A 23837-nucleotide genomic window follows, 5' to 3' on the forward strand; every position below is an offset into this window, starting at 1 on the left:
TTATATTTGTGATTAAAAATGGCTTCTGTGGGAAGTAGTAATATGCGTTTCCACTCAAATTCCACCCCGTTTCCAAATTCCTCCCTGTTTACTAGGTATTATGGGCAATGCGAGAAGTGTTTATGTGTGTACCTCACTGTGGTGGATATTGTACTATTAACGATAATTATCCCCCGCAACGCGTTTTGCGGGGGGTATTAAAGTGGACTCCGTCCGTCCGTCCGTCCCTCCGTGCACATTTGTCTTTTCTAGAACTCTAAAACCGTTTACTATTTCTTCACCAAACTTGGCACATAGATATATCTGGTTGAGTACTGGTCCCTTTTGGTAGTTTTCAAATTCTAAAAATATTTTGGCGTTTCCATGGCAAATTAGTGGTAGTTTTGACAAAGTTAGAACTAGCCTGAAATATTGCCGTGGTTTAAATCTTAACTACACTATTCCGAAGCTGAACTCTAAAACCGTTTATTTCTTCACCAAACTTTCATTTCTGGTGGTGTACTGGTGCGAACTTGGCAACAAGTAGATTGGTCTGGTGGTGTACCGTTTACTATTTCTTCACCAAACTTGGCACATAGATAGATGCCTTTTGGTAGTTTTGGAATTCTGAATAAAATATTTTTGGCATTTCCATGGCAACAAGTTCGACTTAGAATGAAATTAGTGGTAGTGCTCTTTTCACGGATTGGTCTGGTGGTGGACTGGTGCCTTTTGAACTCTAAAACATTTCGTTCGACTATTTCTTCACCAAACTTGGTACATAGATTGGTCTGGTGGTGTACTGGTGCCTTTTGGTAGATTTGGAATTCTGAATAAAATATGTTTGGCGTTTCCATGGCAACAAGTTTTGACTTAGCCTGAAATTAGTGGTAGTGCTCTTTTCCGGAGTATTACAAAGTTAGAACTAGTTTTAGTCACGATATGGCTGAAATATTGCCGATGTGACTTTAAATCTTAACTCACTCACTCACTCACTTTTCCGGAGCTGAACTCTAAAACCTTTTACTATTTCTTCACCAAACTTGGCACATAGATTGGTCTGGTGGTGTACTGGTGCCTTTTGGTAGTTTTGGAATTCTGAATAAAACATTTTTGGCGTTTCCATGGCAACAAGTTCGACTTAGAATGAAATTAGTGGTAGTGCTCTTTTCCGGAGCAGAACTCTAAAACCGTTTACTATTTCTTCACCAAACTTGGCACATAGATAGATCTGGTGGTGTGCCGGTGACTTTTAGTAGTTTTGGAATTCTGAATAAAATATGTTTGGCGTTTCCATGGCAACAAGTTTTGACTTAGCCTGAAATTGGTGGTAGTACACTTTTCCGGAGCTGAACTCTAAAACCGTTCACTATTTCTTCACCAAACTTGGCACATAGATTGGTCTGGTGGTGTACTGGTGCCTTTTGGTAGTTTTGGAATTCTGAATAAAATATTTTTGGCATTTCCATGGCAACAAGTTTGACTAAAACAGAAATTAGTGTTAGTGCACTTTTCCGGAGCAGAACTCTAAAACCGTTCAATGTTTCTTCACCAAACTTGGCACATACATAGATCTGGAATTGTGTACCGGTGCCTTTTGGTAGCTTTGGATTTCTGAATAAAATATTTTTGGCATTTCCATGGCAACAAGTTTGACATAGACTGAAATTGGTGATAGTGCTCCTTTCTGGAGCAGAACTTTAAAAACCTTTCAATACTCTCCTTCCACTTTTTTATATACACACCTAAATATTTGACATAATCATAACTCGTAGACATAATCATTCTAGTTTAGTCTTACTTATGTGTATATGTGTATTCGATGGGATTTTTTGTTGGTTTTGTTCTGTTTTGTTTGTAGTTCACGTGTTTGAATCATACCTGACCATCTTGATTGCCTTCGTGAGATGTCTGGCCGTCACAGTACCTTTCACATTTGCGGGATTCCATTCAACATAGATTACTCATAGCAACAGCGGTGTTATCAATGCTTTTCTGCCGATCCTACCGTCGATACCTTTTTGTGCGAAACGTCATCAAGCGGTTGGATTATGCATCTAAGAGTTTACATTTTGCTGACATTTTGCCGATTTCTTCCTATACTATACTCGTCATTGTCATCGAACCCGGGTCATCGGCTTGACGAGAGAACGCTTTTACCACTGGGCTACCCCATCGCCCCTCATATCTGATGGGATTTTCTGTAATCCTTTACGTGAACCAAATATTATCAATGCAACTTATTTGTTTGATAACGCCAGTTAATACTCTTGAGAATGTTTTAATTGATAGCATTGTCATTTGTCCAGCTAAAACCTCCCGGCACGATTATACGTTCGTTAATGTCGCAGTTGACATTTCAACATATGTTGAAACAAATGCTGTATGCCCAGACGGACCAACAGAACTGAAATGTGCATGGAAGGATTTATTAGTTTGCGTCAAATTATCAATTCCGTACTCGAGCAGTTGTTATTTTGATGGGATTTTCATCTCTCCAAATTACATTAATTTGCCTTTTATGCTGAATGAAGTTCTGCTGCAATTTGTTTGGGTAGATGATCGGGAGTTGTCCCTGGCATTGATATGTTCCATTTACAAGAAACGTTAGCAAGGATAACCATAGAAATGTTGGCTATCGTCATCCAGCATTACTAAATTTGAGTTATTTTATTTTGATACTCTCATTCGATTTGTAACTCTTTGTAACAGCTAAAGATTAGACATGGGAATACCCTGTTAATATTGTATCGTCATACGACATCATGCAAAACTGAACAGTAAAAACACATACAACTCTTTCATTGTTGATACAGGAGCTGCCCCAAACTTTATGTTTTTGCATTTTCCTCAGTGATTATTTCACCCAATTTGATGGTTCTTCATTTCCTCTTATCCTTCTACACATAAGTTTTGATTCTGCAGTGTGAGGTCATGATGAACCAAGGTTTAATTCAGCCTAGTGTCAGATTCATTGATTCAGTGTTTGGATTGGGGTTAGGATTAGAATTCAGAGTAAAAGAAAAAAAACATGGCCTTAACAGAGGATCTTAAATAGGACGAATATTATATTTGAGCCAGTGATTGGATTCTGACATATTAAACCTCTACATATTTCAACATCACAATTTGTGATTCAGATAATAGTTTTTGAAGTAATGATTCTTTGAGAAGTGACTGGCGAAAAGCTACCAAGGTGGATTGTATATATGTATATCGAAATGCAAAGATAACAACATATCATTTTGACTTGTAGATGATAATATCAGCTTATGGCTTTATGAAGTAACAGGTGAAAAGCAGCCACAATCATGGATTTGGCCCTCAAAGAGGACCTTAAATAGGACGAATATTATATTCGAGCCAGTGATTGGATTCTGGTTTGTGAACCTCTATATTTGTCACCATTACATTTTGTAATTCAAATAATAGTTATGATTTTTATAAGTAACTGGCGAAAAGCAAGGATGGTTTTATATGTTGAAATGCAAAGATAACATGTTATTTCGAATGGGAACGTGTACATGACAATATCAGCTTAATTACTTATCACACATCCTGATGTGATCCATTCATAGCTACGTACGTAGTTTCATAGAAACATAACTACATAGTCTCAGGTTTGCGTTTTCCAAATAAACAACAGAGGCCACCATTAAATTTTGTTTTATATGTGGCAGTGCCCAATTCCGCTAGTATATCACAGACAGACAGACAGACAGACAGATTTATTTATTTCTGTAATTCAAGGCCAAAGGCCCATAATACACAAATGCAGGCATATTGGTAACATAATATTGTACATAGTAAGTATTAAGTGATTAAGAATTAGTACAGTGAATATAATGAATAAAACATTGAAATATCAGATTTGCTTCATACTTTCTTTATATGACAGTTGAGACGCCCAAGACAAGTTAATGTGTTAATGTTGTTTGCAAAAATTAGCCTAATAATTTTAGCCAAAACTGCGGTTAACAAATGTACACGGAGGAAGGCATTCTGGTCTAATATCTTCATATCTCCCACAAATTAACAGAACATGAGATTCATCCTCGACCAAATGTAAACCATTACTATAACAGTAAGAACAAATCCTATTAGCATAACTGATGTTTTATGCCTACCCAAGTCAACTGCAATTACACCCAAATTATTACACCCAACTTGAGAAATAGCATGCTTGTAAATATATGGAATATCTGCACTTAAGTATCATTCTACATTCAGCAATGACTAAAACTTACCATATACATTACATAGCCTTCACAAGATCACAAGTATGTTCGTTGAAGCTAACGTCACGGCGTATAAGCTGCATGCCTTGACAAGGAGGCATATGCGACAGACCAGTGAAACGCAATCATCGGCTTTGGACAGTTCTTGAGCATCTGAAGAGCTACAGCGTCTATAATGTCCACGTTGATTTAATGGCATGACATGAACATATTTTATGTTAATAAATGAAAGCATATATATAATGTCAGATAGCAATGAAAATGTTACAGTATTTAGTTTGTTTGGAACGACATTTTCATAATCATTGGTAATGACTACCACTTATATTAGTTTGACCATTATCAGTACCCGAACTTTCGGCGTATTAAATAGAAACGACAAACCCTTTCAACATTTGGACAATTCTCTGTGTTCACATGAGAAGATTTGGGAAAGTATGGCTCCAGTTAGTATAGGGAATATTTTTTGTCACTGTTGCATCAAATTTGGCAATGTCCTCCACATGTCCACCATAAAACCTCTGAAAGCTCTCCTGGCTTCGGAGCAGGAGCCGTGTGACACTCTGTGTAATCTTAGTAAAAGAAGCATAACGATGTACCTCAAAAGCTGTGAAATGCATAAACCTGAATAAACTAATTTCAGCAGACAACATTCATCGTAACGAAATACTTTGACCATGTGTTTATGTTTATGGTGGTGACAGGACATTCGTTGCACTTAATTTGAAACGTGATGGCATTCACTTTGGGTTTGTTATCATTTAATGAGTGAGTGAATTTAGTTTGACGCCGCCTTTAGCAATATTCTAGCAATATCACAGCGGGGGACACCAGAAATGGGCTTCACACACTGTACCCATGTGGGGAATCGAACCCGGGTCTTCGGCGTGACGAGCGGACGCTTTAACCACTAGACTACCCCACCGCCCATTGTTAGCATTTATTGGGGACAACAGTTTGGTACCTTTGTAATATGAGGTATCTGTCGCAGGATGTTAGTAATACCGTGCACTTTGTAGTTAAGGTGTTTAAATTGTAAGCATGTTTCAGTTTTAAATCCTTCTTTAAATATGTTAAAAATATTTACATGTGTGGATTATAGCGATGCTGTTTTCAAAAGGCGTTTAGGCACAATTCGTGGGATATGACTGTGAACATGTTTAGATAGAAGATACAATATTTAGTTTAGGAATTAAACACATTCCCCAACAAGTTTAGAGCTGCTACATGTCCTATTTCTCGACACATTAAGAGCTGACAATGGAAGTGTATGTGATTACTTCAAAACAGTATTATTTTAGCCATCAGAATAAGAAAGCGCCTTTCGAATGATTGATCATTCAGCAAGGAGGGAAGAATTGCTTGACAAAATTCTCCTGTCCATCAATCCCGATTAACGTTTTTTTATACGAGGAATATCATCATATCAGATATTACTGTTCCAGTAAACGTCATGTTGTATTTGCTATCATTTGTGACAATTTTGCTCGACCTTAATATATTAGTATTGACATGACCATCACGTTTAGTGTGAAATTCCTCATGGATCTAGGAATATGATTTTCCTTAAGTTAATTTTATCCGTGTGCGATAGTGATTTATATAGCTGACAAGGTAAATGTTTTCACACAAACTATCCTGCCTGCACATATGGCGCAATAAAAGAACATACATGAAGACAGGTAATGGATACAATATCCTCTCTGTTGTGACAAACCATTCGCTCGTTTACTGACTTCATGCTAAACACATTATATATTCCTTTTACTAAAGGAAATAGTAGCTAGAGCTAGAGTACAACGAGCCATAGCATTTAGTCATGGAATCTGTGTACAGGCGGGAAGCATGAAGATACGTTCATGTCGCAAAGGACACAAGAGCCGTGTATAGCCCGCAGTCACTGCAAGGTGTTGATAGGTCATCACTTACAGCGTCATGGTTTCTGTATACTTTGAGAAAGCATGTCGATATATTGGGATCGCACTGTGTTTACCTGGCATTATTGGAAACTCGATAAGCATGTATGTTCTTTCCAAAATGAATTCAAGATCATTACGACTGTTGAAGTACCTCAGTTTGGTGAATATTGTATACTTATCGATACTCTGTGCTTTGCTCACGATGGATGTCCTTATGTTAGAAGGATTCCATTCCAGTCTATATGCTGTGTCTATGTGTGTATCGACATTGGCTGAAATAGTTCAGACGATTGATGCATACCTGACTGTCTTGATTGCCTTTGTGAGATGTCTGGCCGTGGCAATGCCTTTCCGATTTTCAACTTGTATGCGGGATTCCATTCAAAACAAGTTATTCTTTTGAATTGCAGCATTTCCAATCCTGTTCAACATACCTTCAGTAGTAGAATGCATACTTTTCTAATGTACAACCCCCTCAAATGTATGGATTTCAGTTTTAACCAGCCACGTCAAACCGATATGTCGCCAACTTATTCCTGTACTCGCAATTACCATCTGCAACGTCATCCTTGTCGTTTCAAGATGTAGAATGAAATCATTACACGGACAGGGCAACCAATGTGGATCACCTAATGGACGACACAACCGGAGTACATTTCAGTTGACGTGCCTCGTCCTTGCAATCACTACAATGTTCATTGTCACACACGGTTCTTTTGGCGTAGTATTTTTGTATTTTCGGATATCTCACACTGAGTATGAAATAGCATATTACTTTGCTGTTTTTGCCAGTTTGATGACGATCGTTAACAGTGCTACCAACTCCATTTTCTACTGTTTAATCGGCAGTGAGTTTAGGACAGCCCTGGTATATCTGTGCAAGAAGACACCTTGTTCTACAAGGAGAAACAAACCTATGCCCATGTCATCAGTGTAGCATGCTGACTATTCCAACCAGTTGATTACCATTTGATACACCATTTGACTAGCAGTTTCCAATCTACTGGCAACCTGGTGGCAACCAGATGACTCTGTTGACGAACAGTTAGCTAGAAGTTGCAACTGGCTACAAGCCAGCGACCAGCCTGTTATCAGTTATCACGAGAGATCGGGGACACCATCATAGGGATTATTGCTTCTGTTGTGTGTGCAACTGAGGACCATGATTGATGCAAGACGTCCAGATCAGTGAAATATTTCCACCAGCGTGTTACACTCTGGTTAGTTAAACCGTGTAAATATTTAGATATTTTCTATATTCTTTTATCACTCATTTAAGCAGGAACAGAATTCGCTTGAGTATTTCAGTTTGAGAATAAAGTAAATGTTATCAGGTTTTAATGTACATTCTGTTCTACTTGAAAATGTGTACACCATTGCACGTAATATGTCTCTTGAGAATTGACTATCGTGATAAACAAGTGAGGAATATAATCTACCATCGCAGAAGAATTCCAAGTCCAAGATGCTTTGTTAAACTACTCTAGAAGGTTGAGTTGAACGCTTTTTAATCTCTTTTTTCATCTCTTTAAAAAGTACTCGCCAGTATCTTTTTTCTGAAGTTTAAATAAACTTGAGAATGTTGAATGCTTTGATGTTCCCATATAATGGGGCTTGGCAAAAAGACTGTACCACAGGTTTACTGGTCCATCGAGTATACGCAATATGGAAATGATGAAATAATCTGATGTGATGGTCATCGTTTATGTGTTCAAAATGTAATTATTACAACATACTTGCTAGATAATGCCAGTCAATACTCGTGAGATTGTGTTAATTGATAGCAATTTCATTTGTGCAACTAAACTGCTCGACGTTTTAATACATCTGTACATCTGTAAATGTTTCAATTGACATGTCAGTATCATAGGAGAACAGAAATGTTATATTCCCAAACGAGCCTACAAAATTGAAATAATGTTTTTGTCAATTTCTTGTTCAAGTAGTTAGTGTACTTGGTCTGTGTTTCTCTTGACAGAGAAAAATAGATTTGCCTTTTTGATCAAATATATATTTTGTTACAATTTGTTTCGGCAGATTTTGTTCGGTCATCTTTATTTATGAGAAACGTTAACAAAGACAACCATACACCTTCTGGACACTGTTATGTATCATTAGTGAATTTTATATATACAGTTAGCAATATGTATAGTGTAATAAAGTACACTTTGTCCTGAACTATTATAATACGAGGACGCTTTTGTGTAGAGCGAACTGTATTTCTTTATTACTTTACGGACGTTTAACCTAAGGCAGGAAACAAAACCAAAAACCGAAGATGTTTGTGACCTTAAATAACATTAATCGTTCAGGGCTGACTGACATATTGTTCCATTGACGTGTCTGCACTCCTACGTTCAAACGCGCGTTACCAAGACAACAAATAATATACAGGTTCAAGACAAATCTGAGATTATCATAAACCATATGGGGCAATATGAACGACGCATTTCCACTTCCAGCATTAGTTTAGATAAGTACATCCAGATGGAGCTGACATGTCACGTGACACAGATGAATTAGTTAGCAAACTGTGTCGTGTAGGTGAGACATGTTACGTCGAAAGAATTAAGCGTAATGTTTCCATCAGTGATGTTAGCCGAGTGAAGTAACTGCAAACCAAGAAACAGGGTGCTATACGAGACTTATTAGGCAATGGCAACTGACATGCGTCGTCACGTCGGTTACCAAGTGGGCACACTATAATGAAGTAGTGACGCATTGTCATCCATAAAGATGGGTCCTATGGATAGAGGATGGTTATCAAAATGTGGGACAACAGCCCTCTCATGAATCTCCTGTTGATATCGAGGCACATTTAGGTTACCACGGATGGTAATGAGGTCAATCTTGCAAACCAAGGAAATGCATATCCATACAATGATTTACCCTTCCCCAAAGAGAACCGTCTCTTGGATAATGCAGTGAACAAGTGCTGTGTTCTTTTGTCTTCAGACACGTGTATGGCCATTCACCATATGTATAAATAATAAACTCTCACTGGAATAGTGAAAAGTGCTGCATAACATGGCTCTCACTGATAGCCACTCTTGTCTTAACGATGTACTCGAGTGCCATGAACAGCACCTAACAAGCCTCAACAATGCTCTATCCCCTCTAATAGTTGTCTTACGGAGTTTGCCAGGTCTTGGGAGATCTTTAACTTCATCGGTGGCCCTGTGTTTGTTCCAGAGTCCCGAAATGATGGAAGATTGCACCCAAATTGATGTCCATTTTGTCTGGGGGACATTCCTGCATTTCACATACCAGTAATTTGCCGACGTTTGTAAATCAAAATCGAGAATAGTCCATTAAATGGCAATGTATATTCTGTAGCCAAAAAATACCCAATAGTTCCTGTGTGTTATTTGCATACCAACAGTCACAAACGTTGTTTAAGATACGATTATGTTGTTATGTATAACAGAAGGGGCATAACGGTTGGTTGATCATCGCATTATGGAAATGATGAAATAGACGGTAATCATATCTGATGGGAGTAAGTTTAGTTTTACGCTGCTTTTTGAATTATACCAGCAATATCACGGCGAGAGACACCAGAAATTGGCTTCACAATTTGTACCATGTCGGGATCGAACCCGAGTCTTCGGTGTGAGTGAACGCTTTCCCCACGTGGCTGCCCACCGCCTATCGATATTTGCAACGTATTTGCTTGATAATGCCAGCCAGTACTCTTGAGATTGTTTTAATTGATAGCGTTGTCACTTGTCCATCGAAAACTTTCCAGCATTTTCCGTTAGTACATTCATAAGTGTTTCGGTTGGCATTTCAACATGATATGCTAAGAGGATGTTAAATACCCAGACGGAACTTCGACACTGAAATGTGCATGGAATGATGTATTTGTCTGTGGCAAATTATCTAGTCAGTATTGTGTAGTTTGCGTTGATGCTTTGATGGGTTTTTCATTTTATGAAGTGAGAAGTGATGGGCGAAAGGCAGCCAACGCTACCAAGGTTATATTTCATGCAAATATGTATATCGAAATGCGGACGACGCTACCAAGGTTGATTTTATACATGTGTTTTTAAATGCCAAGATAACAACATATTATTGTGAATGGTAACATATAGATGACAATATCAGCCCCATTTATCTATCGCACACCGGATGTGATCCATGTTTTGCAGAATAGAAACAGACCCATTACAAAAGGCACCAAAGTAGCCACGTCTCGTGTTTGCTATTTTCCAAGTGAACGATTTAAGCCAGATATCAACATTTATAAAATCATAAGTACCGTCTGATGAAAGCAGAGTCGATTTACGATTCTGCTAGTATATCACAAGAATAGGTATGCCCTCCTTAATACAACTGTATCTACATCCACTGATGGCATCTGTAAACTTAAATACATTCAAAGGAATCCATAATACGTTTTGTATTACTTGCTATATCTGTATATTTGATATTTCTGAAATGTTATATTTCATAGTTGTAAGGTATCAGAACCTTTTGTAATCTTAAAGTTATCCAGTTTTAATGTTAGTTTAGTTTTACGCCGCACTCAGCAATATTCCAGCTATATGGCGCAGTTATCCAAAGAACAGATGCTATGTAACATTTAACGTAGAGTAATGAGAAAACACTGTCTTCATCGGGCGGGAGTAATAGTATACATGTGATTGGTCCAACCCGAAAATATAGATTGAAACTATTTGAAGTAAGACGTCTGACTACGAAATCCAACATGTTATATATCAATGACAAGTTGATGAATTAGTCTATGATGACAATGTGGAAGCGTTCTTCCATATCCTTAAGAAGATCTACAGTAGGGATACCACCTCTAACTATACACTAGTCCTTTTCACCATGTCAACGATATGCTAGTGACTGTGGCAGCCAGCAACGTGAATTATAGCAAGTGTAAATGAGGGTAATGTAACTGTTTTGCTTGCTTGAAGCTCGATAACTAAACAATTTCAAAGGAAAATATTATTTAAAAGTATACTTCATGATATATTTTGCTTTGTTTCACCAAGAAAGATATAAATGTTACAAGTATATCTTGACAGCAACCATTAGTAACAATTGTCTACATGACAAATTTCTGGAAGTGACGTATTTGCAGTTATTTTGTTGCTGTGTTTCACAATCACGATTTTGTTGTTGTTTATTAATAATGTTAGCATTATGGGTTTGACTTTGATGGACTGCTGATGTGTTCAGTTTTCTTCGTGTCATTTCTACTTAGATATATAGCTGAAACAATGCTGGGTTTTGTTTCAGACACCTACTCCTCAAGCCTAATCGTAACGTTCCCTTCATCTTTTGTTCTTACAGAATTCCAGAGGACGACGGGTATACATTTCTACTAACCTTGGTGTGCCGTACATCTTCATCGCCTGTGTTTTGTCGTTCGAGGAAATCTGCATGTTCTTCTGAAATCGCTTTTCGACAAAAACCCTTCCCTTCTGCTTGCATTTATGATATCGCCAATGTTCCCAAGAGATTCTTGGGATTAATATCACTTTGAGCATTATTTCAGTTATGTCACGGGTGTCAGTTCAACGTGGATGGAAGGGAGGAAGTAACGCATGTTGTGACGTTCTTCACTTTGGGGAAACCTTCAAGGATGTTTTTGATGCTGAGAAACCAAGGTTCAGGTTCAACCTAGGAATCAATACACTATTAGCAGATTAGTAATGACAGGCCTGGTGTCATTTTGTTAATCAATATTAGCTACAGTTTCTATGTGACAGATACCAGTTCTAACTTAACAGATGCTGCATGCGCCCATTTTCATTTATGGGATGTAGAGCGTAAATTGCTGGGTTGGTGCTAAATATTATTTCGAGTTACCAACTTTCTTTACTTGCAACCACTTTAATATGTTAGCTTTGTTTGCACTATATTGTATTTGAGGATTTAATTTGTATATTTTCTCCGGTTTGAAAGGATTGATTAAAAGAAATTTGCATCACTGTAGACGCTGAGAATGATGTTTAAGGTTATAAAATTATTGATGCATTGAGTTACCAAATATTATTCCGTATTATCAATGACAATTTGAAGCGTTCCGTTTGATACTTTTGTCAGACTATTTGATAAAGTAATATCAAAACACCACACCATGCCCCCACTTCTTGCCCCAGCCCCACAAAATTAAAATCGATCAGTAAAAATATAATTGAAAATTTTGTGTTATGCTAAAAACAATTGACGATGATGTTTGACGTGTTGGAAACTATCATTCTGGTAGAGCATTTGATTAATCACACGTTGTCCGGGTACTTACCAAGTCTTTTCTAAGGATGTAAACGTAAAGTAATCGAAATTCGTGTTTCGTATTTTGTTACGTAAATGTGTACAACGACGAACCATTATGCAAATTCAAATTACTCAATAAATTTTGTCGATATAAGGGGACTGGTTTGGGGCGCAGATGCATTCCAAGATCTGCTTGCCGTAAGATTCCATGATGATATGTCTAGAATATGAATCCTCACAGGGGTTAAAAAGAATAAAAAGTCACACAAAGTCACTACATGATTTCCTCAAACTCCTCCTTTAGCAGGCACGTGGCATAACGGAAATTCTGCTTTCCAGTGTTGACTTTCACAATTTAGACTTCCACACCAACCCGTACCTATAATTGAGGAGGCTGCATGTTCAGTTTTGTGTCTATACCTGGAATGCGGAGGTGAAGTCTTCAAAATCAAAACTCCTGTAAATGTGATGTGATGTTTTTATTGTTATTCCATGGTAGTGGATTACAGGTATTTCATATTACTGGTTTTCATAATCAGTGTGATGTTCTGGTTGGAATTTTATACATTTTGATAGATCTACGATTAAACTGAATGTTGTTATCTTAAGTGTTTTTATGCAAGGTTTACGATATAATTATACTAAATATTGAATATATATGTTGGATGGTTATTTATGACTATTTGATATCTAAATGGATTTATTGCGTACTCAAGATGATGTTTGCATGGACATCCTTCACATTTTATATCGGTATTATTACACTATTTGATATAGAATATACCCGTAGTTACATTATCAGCTTGATGTTTCAGTGGTGTATACATTCAATGTAATTGTTTTATGAATGGGTGTTAAAATCTGATATTGAAATTGATTTACAGCATTTTCACGGTGATCTTTTTATGAACACCGTTTGTATCTTTCATATCTAAATCAGATTTCTTCATGAGTTAAATGTTAAAGGTAATGAATATTCATTATAATTTGATATTGAAATGGATTTACTGCATGTTTTTTATAAACATTCACTTTATATTTCAAATCTAAATCGCATTTGCTTCATAAGGGTATTGTTAAATGTGATGTTCATGAGTATATACTACAATTTGAGAATCACATTAAGCATAGTGGGCCTTCGCAGAACTATTATTTCACTGTATAGCTCAGTCGATTTTGCTGCGTCCTTGTTGTGATTTTTATGCGTAATTGATGCAATTTGATAACGGAAGTTACTCAATTACTCGGTGGGATGTTTCGATTATAATTCAAATACCCGGTCATAACTATAAGTGTGTATTAAATATTGAATGTGATTGTTTTATAGATGATTAATACTCTTTGATGTTTATAGGGATTTCCTTCATATTAATACTGATGGTGACAAACACTTTTAGATATCTTTGATATATATGTGGTTTGCTGGTGAATATTATTTTTAAAAATGTTTCCCTATATATTACTTAAGTGTTTTATGGGTATTTAATACCAATAAATGGATTTATTTTATTTTCGCCCTGATATTCTTTTTGCTTTCGATATCTGATATATATTTAAAGGTCAATCATCATACTGGTCGATATAAGAACATGTAGTTACAACATCATCAGCATGATCTTGCATTACTGTCCGAGCTTTTCACAAACAGTTTACTGTATACTAAATTTGACTATTTTGAGGGTATTACATGTTTAATGTTTTTCGGCTTTTTGGAGGTTTTTTTTGCAATTGCTTCGAATTTGATAACTTTACTTTACCCCGTAAGTTATATGGTGTTCTCTTTAACAGGTTGATACTAGTATTTGATATCAGTTGACGTTGCTCCTTGTATCATGATTATTTGATGGTGATTCGTGAACACATGCTCAGCGTTGGCTTTACTGGGCGCTTCGAGGATATATGACTTCACAAACGTTGCCACCCATGATAGTGATTGCTAGATGTGTATCCCGGTTGGGGAAAGTGGTAAAACCTAAGATATTCCATTCCCCTGTGGTATATGATGCACTTTTGTTGCATGGAACAAAGCTTCCTAGACCTTCATTAATACCTATCCTGCTTTTCGCTAACTTAAGTCCCGATTAGATCATACCAACAGACAAAAGATATTATTTTCACCCCAAGCACATGGTCATGAACGACAATTTGCCATTGTCGTCATATATAGCCGTGGAATAGTGATGATTGCAGCCTTCGACACTCGCCCGTGCATGATACTGCAGTGTTATATTTTTTACGGCAATATTACACTAGCAATACCGGCTAGACATATGAGGTCATAATGGTTTACTTTTATGACGTCAAGCATGAACATCATACTCAACACTCAAGCATGCCACAGGTGTCTAATGTAAATGTCAAGGTAACGTCACAAGCATAGCTAAACTTAAGAACATACAATATACCATATAGCAGTTATGTTTGGGGTTAGTGTGGTTTAATTCAATATCAGACATAAAGAAGAGTTAATATAGTATATTAACAAGGAGTTTTACTACATTATTGAACTTTTGACCTTCTGAGACCTTGCCATTATAATGCTCAGTTTATGGGTCTATTAAACTTCAAACATATATAATTCAGAAAACAACCTTAGATGACACAATGAAATGCTGTATGAATATATTTACTAGGCTAGGGCTAAGTAAAGATTTGAAACATTTTTATCACCTAAATCCAAACTGATCTTTTAACACTAGAATCATTATAAACAGTTCAGCGGGGAGACATTTACCCAATTCATATTTGAGCAAGTAACAAATTCCACACAATGACATATATGGCTATTAAGTAGGCTCTTTCTTGAGTCCTTAATGTCACTGATGAAAAATAATCAATGAATGTGAAACTTATGGTAAATCTGTGTACATAAATCCCCAAACTGGGATATACTAAAAGTAATTTTCTCCAGAGAAACATTCTTATCTACCTAGAAAACCTGAATCAATGAAAGTGTTACTTTCTTCATACTATCAAAAAAGGCCAAACGAAATCATATCTACTACATTCTGGTCAATAACACATATAGTACAATAACAACATTTATTACTGGGGGTTTTAAAGTAAAAACTCTTTCCAGCTTTACACCTATATACTTTAAGCATAATTACACAGCTGATATTTGGATATTCTGTATTTTCTGACAAGGCCAGAGCAGTTTTATTTCTTGTTTTACGGGATGCAGGGTCATATTTTTCCAAGAATAAGAAAAAAAATACAAATTAATTTTCCCCTCTCAAAAAATAAAATTTTAATATTTTTATTGGCCAAAAATGTAAATGAGCAAGAAAATGTTTTTGATTTTTTTAAAAAGGAATATTACTTTGACTGGTGATGTTTATTTTTATTTTTTTCCCTCCTGCCTTTTGGTTTTCTGAGGACAAAAATACGTAAAACAAGAAATAAAATCAGTCTGGCCTAATTGTGATATGTAGATAAGCATGTTCAACAATAGCGTGGTTATTAATCAATACATAAATAATGTACTTCTCATTTTCCAGTATCATAAACTGTACTTCTCATTTACCAACATCATAAAAAGTACTTCTCATTTTCCTGCATCATAAACTGTACTGCTCATCTTCCAATATCATAATCAACTTCTCATTTTCCAATATCATAAACAGTGTACTTCTCATTTTCCAATATTATAAACAGTGTACTTCTCTTCTCATTTTCCAATATAAACAGTGTATAAACATGTACTTCATTTTCCAACAGTATAAACAGTGTTCTCATTTTCCAATATTATAAACAGTGTACTTCTCATTTGCCAATATTATAAACAGTGTACTTCTCATTTTCCAATATTTATGCAACTGTTAAGAAATTTTCCAAATGTTCTATGTTCATGTAATGTATGAACAGACCAATTTCACCAAGCATTGTCTGCATGACATTAAGGATTCACAAATCATTACCAATAAGAGATCAAGAAAAAAATATCTATCATTGCCTACATAATATAAAAGATCAACAAATTATTACAAATCATTAGTCAACACAAGATTATTGATCAACAAGTGACACTTGAATGACATTAATAAAAAATGATTTTACAATACCAAAGACTACATGACATCGATGATCAACAATTTTCACCATTGTCCGAGCGACATTAATGATCACAATGTTTTGCCAAAGAAAGAAAGTAAAGAATATTGCAAAACTTACTTGTGCGTGTGTAATCATTGCTGCTCTTTAAAAAACAATTTCAATACCTAATAATGAATTATAAAGAGAAAACATCACTAGAGCTTGGAAGACTGCTACGACATTTTACAAAGTGTCCATTAGTTGTAGTTAGAAAACAAACCATCTCCATCTGAAGCATTTGATGCAGTAAATGTTCATTGCATTTCAGAAAAGATGAAAGAAGATTCCCAATCATCAATACTCTTTCTTCTTGCCAGCTTGGACAAGTGTGCCCGCTTCTATTTGTGGCAAGACCTGTACCGGTTATCACTAGTTTGATTGTATGCTACATCCTGTACAGTCCCTTTGATACAAAAATACAAGCACATACAAATTTTACAAGTAAATCTTTGTACAATGATGCAGTTTTGTTAAAGGTATGGAAAGATCTGATAAATAGACACAAGCAGAGGTAACTGGGGTGAAAACTTGACGACATTTTTTCACAAAAATTAAGATTGATTAAATCAAAATGGAAATTGTGATGTATATATAAAGAAAGTAGCTGCTTTGAATCATAACCTCCGGTTGTTTCAAGAGGCAATCAAATATTGAAATTTTCACATAAATGCCCATCAATTTTGTTCACTTATAAACAAAAGCATCAATTACATAAATTCTGCCGGGATAAAATATCACGTTGTGTAAATACATTTCTTTTTTACCTGCTGGAAGATAGGGTGAAATACTGAAGACTATTTACACACAAAAATAAACATTTTGTTTGCAATGTTACCCAGATGATGATTTTCATCAATACTGACCCAATGCTTCTGATACTGTATGTGTCTAAGGCTGCAGGTGTTTCACCATGCAAGGTAAACAAGAAGCCAAACAAACAATAACAAATCTTGTGGGAACAAGGTAACAATGTAGTCAATAAATACATGAGAAAAAGAGAGAAAAGATTTTGAACATTATTTCCAAAAAGTTCATGCTAATACTACAAATTTGTTGAATGTATTCAGACAGTAAAAAATCTTTATTTACAATTGAGCTCAAGAAATGAATGTTCCATTACATAACTTCAGATATGATGCTATAACAATCTTGAGCAATTTAAACCTGTTAGTATGGATTACAATGTAGTGAATAGGAGAAAAACACTATACCAAAACAGTATAAACTTCATTTTGTTAGTAGACTTGAGGTTAGGAGGTATGGAAGAGAACTAAAGATTTACAGATACAAAACACATCACTATACACTTCATATAAACCATACACAAGGCTTGTGACAAAGGTATATTGAAACACCATATTTTCGTTAGACCACACAAACATTAAGTTCACAGTTCAGTGTACATATTTAACTGTGTCTTGGCATCAAATTTCAAAAGTATTTTTATCGGTTTCAAACTAGCTACTTCAAAAGTGCAAGAATTCTTTTCTTAGTATTTCCTTTATGGCCAAAATAATCACACAATTTTCATATCGGAAATGAAAAGGTCAGCCATAATATACTGGAACAAAACTCTGTGTCACATTACATACATTAAAAAACCCCAGAAATTTGTAAGTTGGGAAATATGCAAAAACATAACCCAAAACAAATTCTATTTTCATTATTTTATGACAGTTAAATATCTAACTGAAAAGGTAAATTTTGGCAACATGCTTTGGTTTACATATTAATATATTCTATCAGTGTTCGGTGGTTTAAAAAATGGTATAAGTGATTTAATTCAAAGCTATGAATACACTATATACATTTACATTTGTAACTTACACTTACAGAATACCGGTATATATTAGTATCCATCTTTTAGTATTCACAGTTTATCTGCTACACTACAGCATTGGTACATGTTACTGGTATGCCAGTTAAAAATGAAAAACAGCATAATTTACTATGCAATACCTTTATCCGTCAATAAAGTATTTCTATAAAATACAAAGTATTCATGGATAGATGTTTCTTACTAAATTGACTTCATCAGTATATGTCAATGTTGGGACACCACATTTCAGTGTGATTCTTTCATGTAAAAAGTTACTTTCACTCACAAGGACTTTACAGAATCCCTTGTGAGAATGTGCAATCTTATAAAATACAGTCCTTATTGTCTTTCCCATATCACAGTGGCCCTTTATTGACAAATATATTAAGGACCGAGTAAGCGATTATAACAGTCACATTAGTTTTGAACATGAAATATTCTTTGTCTTATGTGTCAATAATCAACTGGCCACCTTCATGACAAATTAAACTGAGTAATGTATTGTGAGTTGGATATCACAAGTGCTCAACAAACAGTTCAAGTCGCACTGTTATATCTTTCTCTGGTTCTTCTTGTGCAGATATTTATTAAATAGTTAACCCTTACATAAGCAGAACATTTGTTCCTTCTAATCCATCTCACAAGCAACATCTAACAGATTTATCACCTTGCTGGCTTTATATAAACTGTCAAGTTTTCTCCCTACTAAATACTGGTACCAGTGAACTCCAAACCAACAGAATACAAGTGACACAGGGTTATCTCCCCTATGAACTGAGGACTTGAAGAAACAGAGTTAGCTCCCCTACCAACATAGGCCAGAATTAACTGAGAGTTATCTACCCTGACAGGGGTCTTCCTGATACTAGTACAATGGACCCTCTGTTTCTGGTTTTCGACGCCTGAGGTTGTTTTCTCTTCTCAGGGCTTCTGCTTGCAATACTGCTTCCTTTGCCAAGTGTTTCTCTCGAAGCATCTGAAGCTTGACTGTGCGAGGGATGTCTGGGACGAGGTAGGACACCAGCCATGATAGGAACACCACCACCAACTGCAAGAGAAGCGGCATCTATTAGGATTAAAGAACTCTTATGTACACTAAACTTTGCATACTGATAGACCTGTGAAGATCCTCATTAGACTTGGTCTTCAGCAACCCATGCTTGTCGTAAGAGGCGACTAACGGGATCGGGGGTCAGGCTCGCTGACTTGGTTGACACATGTCATTGTATCCCAATTGTGTAAATGCTCTTGATGTAAATCACTGGACTGTCTGGTCCAGACTCAACTATTTATATGCCACTGTCAAATAGCTGGAACATTGATGAGTGAAGTGTTAAACAACAAACAAAGTTAAATTAACAGAAAAGTTACCCCCAATGAGTTTGGATTTTCAGTTGTGATAAACATATTTTATCCACAGACAATAAGTATCATTTTGATGGCACACATCAATTTCCAGTAACTCGCATATTTAAAGGATGAATATTTACAAGCAAGACCATTTCCCATCAACTTACAATGAATGCAATGATGAAGGCTAGCTTAGCTGTAAGGATCTCCCAGAACTGCACACTGAATCTATAATTTTTCGTTGCATCCCTGTAATCTCTATAGCTGTAAAATAAAAATGAAAAAATAGAATTAAAAATTACATTCAAATACTAAGGCACTAGGAATACACAATGCCATTCATAAAGTTGTCTGCATCAGATGTTACATAATTACACTTTGTAGTAAAGTACAGATTCTAATACTTTTGTTGGTTTGAAACTGCACTCTAAGAATCAGGCACCTTATAATAATAAATATAAGTTCATTTGTATAGCGCCCTATATCCAATCACCAAGTGGTAGCTCATGGCGCTGTCATATATACATATTTACAATAGGAGTTCATTTAGATGTCATAGTGCTTCTTGAACAGGAAAGTTTTTAAATTAGACTGGAAGCTGGCTATTGACGGGGGATTCTTTGAGAGACATATGCAGATTGTTCCAGATGATAGCTGACAAGCAGGAAAAACATCGGTGTCCGTATGTCTTCAGACCTGCATTTGGGACGATGAGCAGCAACTGATTGGCTGATCTAAGAGTCCTGGTTGGGACTTACTCTCTGACAAGACTAGAGAGATAGGATGGAGCTGCATTGTTCAGACATCTATAAGTCATGCTAAGTATCTTGTATTCTATCCTGGCTGGGAGTAGTAACCAGTGCAGACGCATGAGGATTGGGGAGATGAGGTTGTGTCTGGTGGTTCGGCAGATCAATCTGGCAGCTGCATTCTGGACTTTTGCAACCTGGAGAGCAGGTCTTTGTTCACGTTCCCAAGCAACCTGTTACAGTGGTCCAAGAGGGACAACACCATAGATCTTACAAGATGGTGTGCTGCGTCAGTTGTTAATAGGTGGCGTATGCTGGAGATATTCCTTGTGTGATGATAGCAGATTTTACATAAGTTACTGATGTGTGGCTCCATAGAAAGTGTAAGGACACCCAGGTTTTTGACTGTAGGGCTCATGGAGATCTGAGATTCACCTATCTTATGTGAATTCACATTCAGTTTAGCTATGTTGACTGGTGAACAAGCCATGAGAATGTCTGCTTTGTTATTGTTTAGTTTGAGTTTACTAGCGGTCATCCATGTCTTCACATTCCCTACACACACTTCAACTTTTCTAACTTGTGATTTTGCATCATTCACATTGAGTTTTCAGCTGAGTATCATCAGCATAACAATGATGTGAGATTTTATGCCGAGTAATAAGGTCCCCAAGACTGTTGGTGTAGAGAGTGAATATCAACAGTCCCAACACAGAACCTTGTGGGACACCACATGAAGGGTTGCCTGTCTGAGATCTAACATTTTGCATGAGCACAAACTGAGATCGTTCTGATAGGTATGAGGAAAACCATCTTAGAACAGAGCTGCCTAATTTAAAACGGCTTTGTAGACAATCAAGAAGCTGTTTGTGATCTATTGTATCAAATGTAGATTTATAATTTGAAATTGTATCCATTTAAAATTGGCTAAAAATAATATGGTAACCCCTCTTTAGGCAAACAGTCACTTTAGTCTACCCTTATGCACTTGATACAAGCGTAACCATAAATATGGTTTTCATGGCACCAATCAACCATTTTGCAAATCATGGAACAGGTCATTGACAAAAAGACAACACCTGTCAATAGCAGGTATGGGATCCACAACATGCAGTGACATACTGAAATCTAGGATCCATGCTTACAAGCTTAGATGTTTAAACCAATATTGATCCTTAGCAAAGTGTGAATAGTATACTTTATTGAATTAATATTCATACAAAGGTGAATCATACCTGCATGTTGTCACTACCCCAAATTCATCAGTTTTGAGGTCAGCAGGAAAACTTGAATTCTCATAATCATTGACACGGAACTCTGACAAGCTGAACTGTATGTAACCATCCAGGGAGGTATCATTGCCATAGGCAAACCGATACACCAGTTTGGGTATAAACTCGGATGTAAATGCTATTATACATGCCTGAAAGTAAGCAAAAGCATAAATATACTCATCGGCAGAAGTCAACGATAATGTACTGAAAAGTCTGTTTCCAAGCAATTACAATTTGCAATTTTTTGTATGCTATATTCATAAAGTTTAAAATAGAAGCAGATATTATCCCCTGCAAGTCCTTCTGAATGCAAAAGAGTTTAGATGTTGAACGGCTGGAACTAAAGCATAATGTGTTTTCTTCTGGCTAGAAGAAAGTGGAATGGTTATCGTAAGCCTATGGGAGTTACGATCACTTTAGCTTAAAGACAGCTTTGTAGAACGAAGTCTAGAAGTACACTCAATGCTGGAACAGTGTGTGTCAGACTTCTTCGTCCAGTTTCTCAGTTCACATTAGATAAGTGCATGCTCATCCATTACTAGCATAAGTGAGTGAGTGAGTTTGGTTTTATGTCGCTTTTTAGCAATATTCCAGCAATATCATGGTCCGGGACACCAGAAATCAGCTTCACCCAATGTACCCATGTGAGGAATCAACCCGGGTCTTCAGCACAACAAGCAAAGATTTAGACCACAGGGCTACCCCTTTGCCCCCATGAGCACAAGCATCACACATGCTTTGAATTTTACTGTAATTTTACTGATAGTATTCCAGGGATTTACGAGACGCGAATTCCTGCGTCCTATACACATTAATATTGACAATGGATGCAATGAAATTTATTAACGCATCCACGCAGAAAAAGTCCAAATGCTTTTTTTTCATGAAATTTTGAAAATTCCAATAAAGTAACAATAAGATATCAAAGAGTTTACTATATCATTTGCAATTCAGTTACTGTAACAATTAATGTGATGATCATGCTACACAATACAATAACAGTATTAATTATAATATTTAAATGTCTGGGACCCCCATTTTGTTGTCCAGGACCCCTGAACATTAAGAGTATGAGGACCCTCAAAAACAGGACTCCAGGTAAATCCCTAGTGTTCCCTCAGGAACAAGGGTCACAAGGACAAATATATAGACAAATATGATGGAAGAGTAGTTACATTTGAAGCTACAGCCACGGTGGAAATGCCTCTCAGGATTCCAAACCAGACACCTGAAAAAGAAGCAGGATCATAACTGAAAAATATCCAATACACATATAGGTTTGTGTTGTTTCTGATTTCTAATACAAAATGAGAAAATTGAATATATTGTACACTCGCATAACCTTGATTCGTGGAAATAAGGGAAGAGCTGTGAAAATCATATTTTAAATGCACAATTTCATTTTGAATACTCACTGATTATTTTATTCAATGATTCAGCAAATTGAAAATGCCTAATATTCCACTCGTGAATAAAACGTTTGTTTACCGAAGCCATTTGCAATTATCACCCATTCGTGTGCACACAAAATGTGACGTAACCATGATTAGTGGATTACGTAGTCGGTTACAATATATCACTATGTACGACAGCCCATTGCAGTAAGTATTGACACGACGGAAAGCAGACGATGAGATGTGAGAAGGTTGGTGCTAACGGTATCTTTTTTACTTGACATTTTGTAAAAATAAAATTTGGTATTAGTGAACTTAGCTGTTTATCTCAGTGCTGGAATATTAGATTTAGTGTACTTGCGTGTAATGCAGAGATTCGGAACATTTTTGTCAGCGAGGCGTGGCATTGTGTGTACATCAAAAGTACCGCTTTGTGACGTCATACAAGACTTAATTTACGAGATAGCATGATAATTACCACGAATCAAGGTTATCCACGAATTTAGGCAACGGTTTTGTGATATTTTTTGTTATTCCCTCAACACCAGGCTAGCTATTCTCGAAACGTTCATAACGCTACGAACTTCTTCAGCCCATTCTTAACACATTGGCTACAATATAAGTTAAGAATTCTTAGGGCTACGAAGGTTTCGAAAATAACAGCCCAGGCAGGGTAACAACAAGTTCCATCACTTTTGGTGGGGACTGAGCCAGTCACCTCAATCCTAGATAATCTCCAGGGTATACGTTACGATCACTCTCCACTATACCCTGGATGCATCCACC

At 36.4% G+C, this 23837-nt stretch overlaps 1 protein-coding gene across 14 annotated transcripts in view; it reads right to left on the reverse strand.

Moving 5' to 3' along the window:
- Positions 1 to 16142: 16142 nt before the first annotated feature.
- Positions 16143 to 23837, reverse strand: part of LOC124254573 (anoctamin-4-like) — a 120152-nt gene continuing 112457 nt past the window's right edge. For all 14 annotated transcript variants that reach the window (XM_046688411.1, XM_046688409.1, XM_046688407.1 and 11 more), the window contains 4 exons: positions 22833 to 22885; positions 21619 to 21806; positions 19802 to 19898; positions 16143 to 19332 (listed from right to left, as the gene is read on the reverse strand). In XM_046688411.1, coding sequence (XP_046544367.1) covers positions 19150 to 19332; positions 19802 to 19898; positions 21619 to 21806; positions 22833 to 22885 — 521 coding nt within the window. In that variant the 3' untranslated portion in view covers positions 16143 to 19149. The remainder of the gene's footprint in view (positions 19333 to 19801; positions 19899 to 21618; positions 21807 to 22832; positions 22886 to 23837) is intronic.

The sequence above is a fragment of the Haliotis rubra genome, unplaced genomic scaffold, assembly GCF_003918875.1.
Source record: "Haliotis rubra isolate DU_JTF1 unplaced genomic scaffold, ASM391887v1 Scf576, whole genome shotgun sequence".
Taxonomy (NCBI): domain Eukaryota; kingdom Metazoa; phylum Mollusca; class Gastropoda; order Lepetellida; family Haliotidae; genus Haliotis; species Haliotis rubra.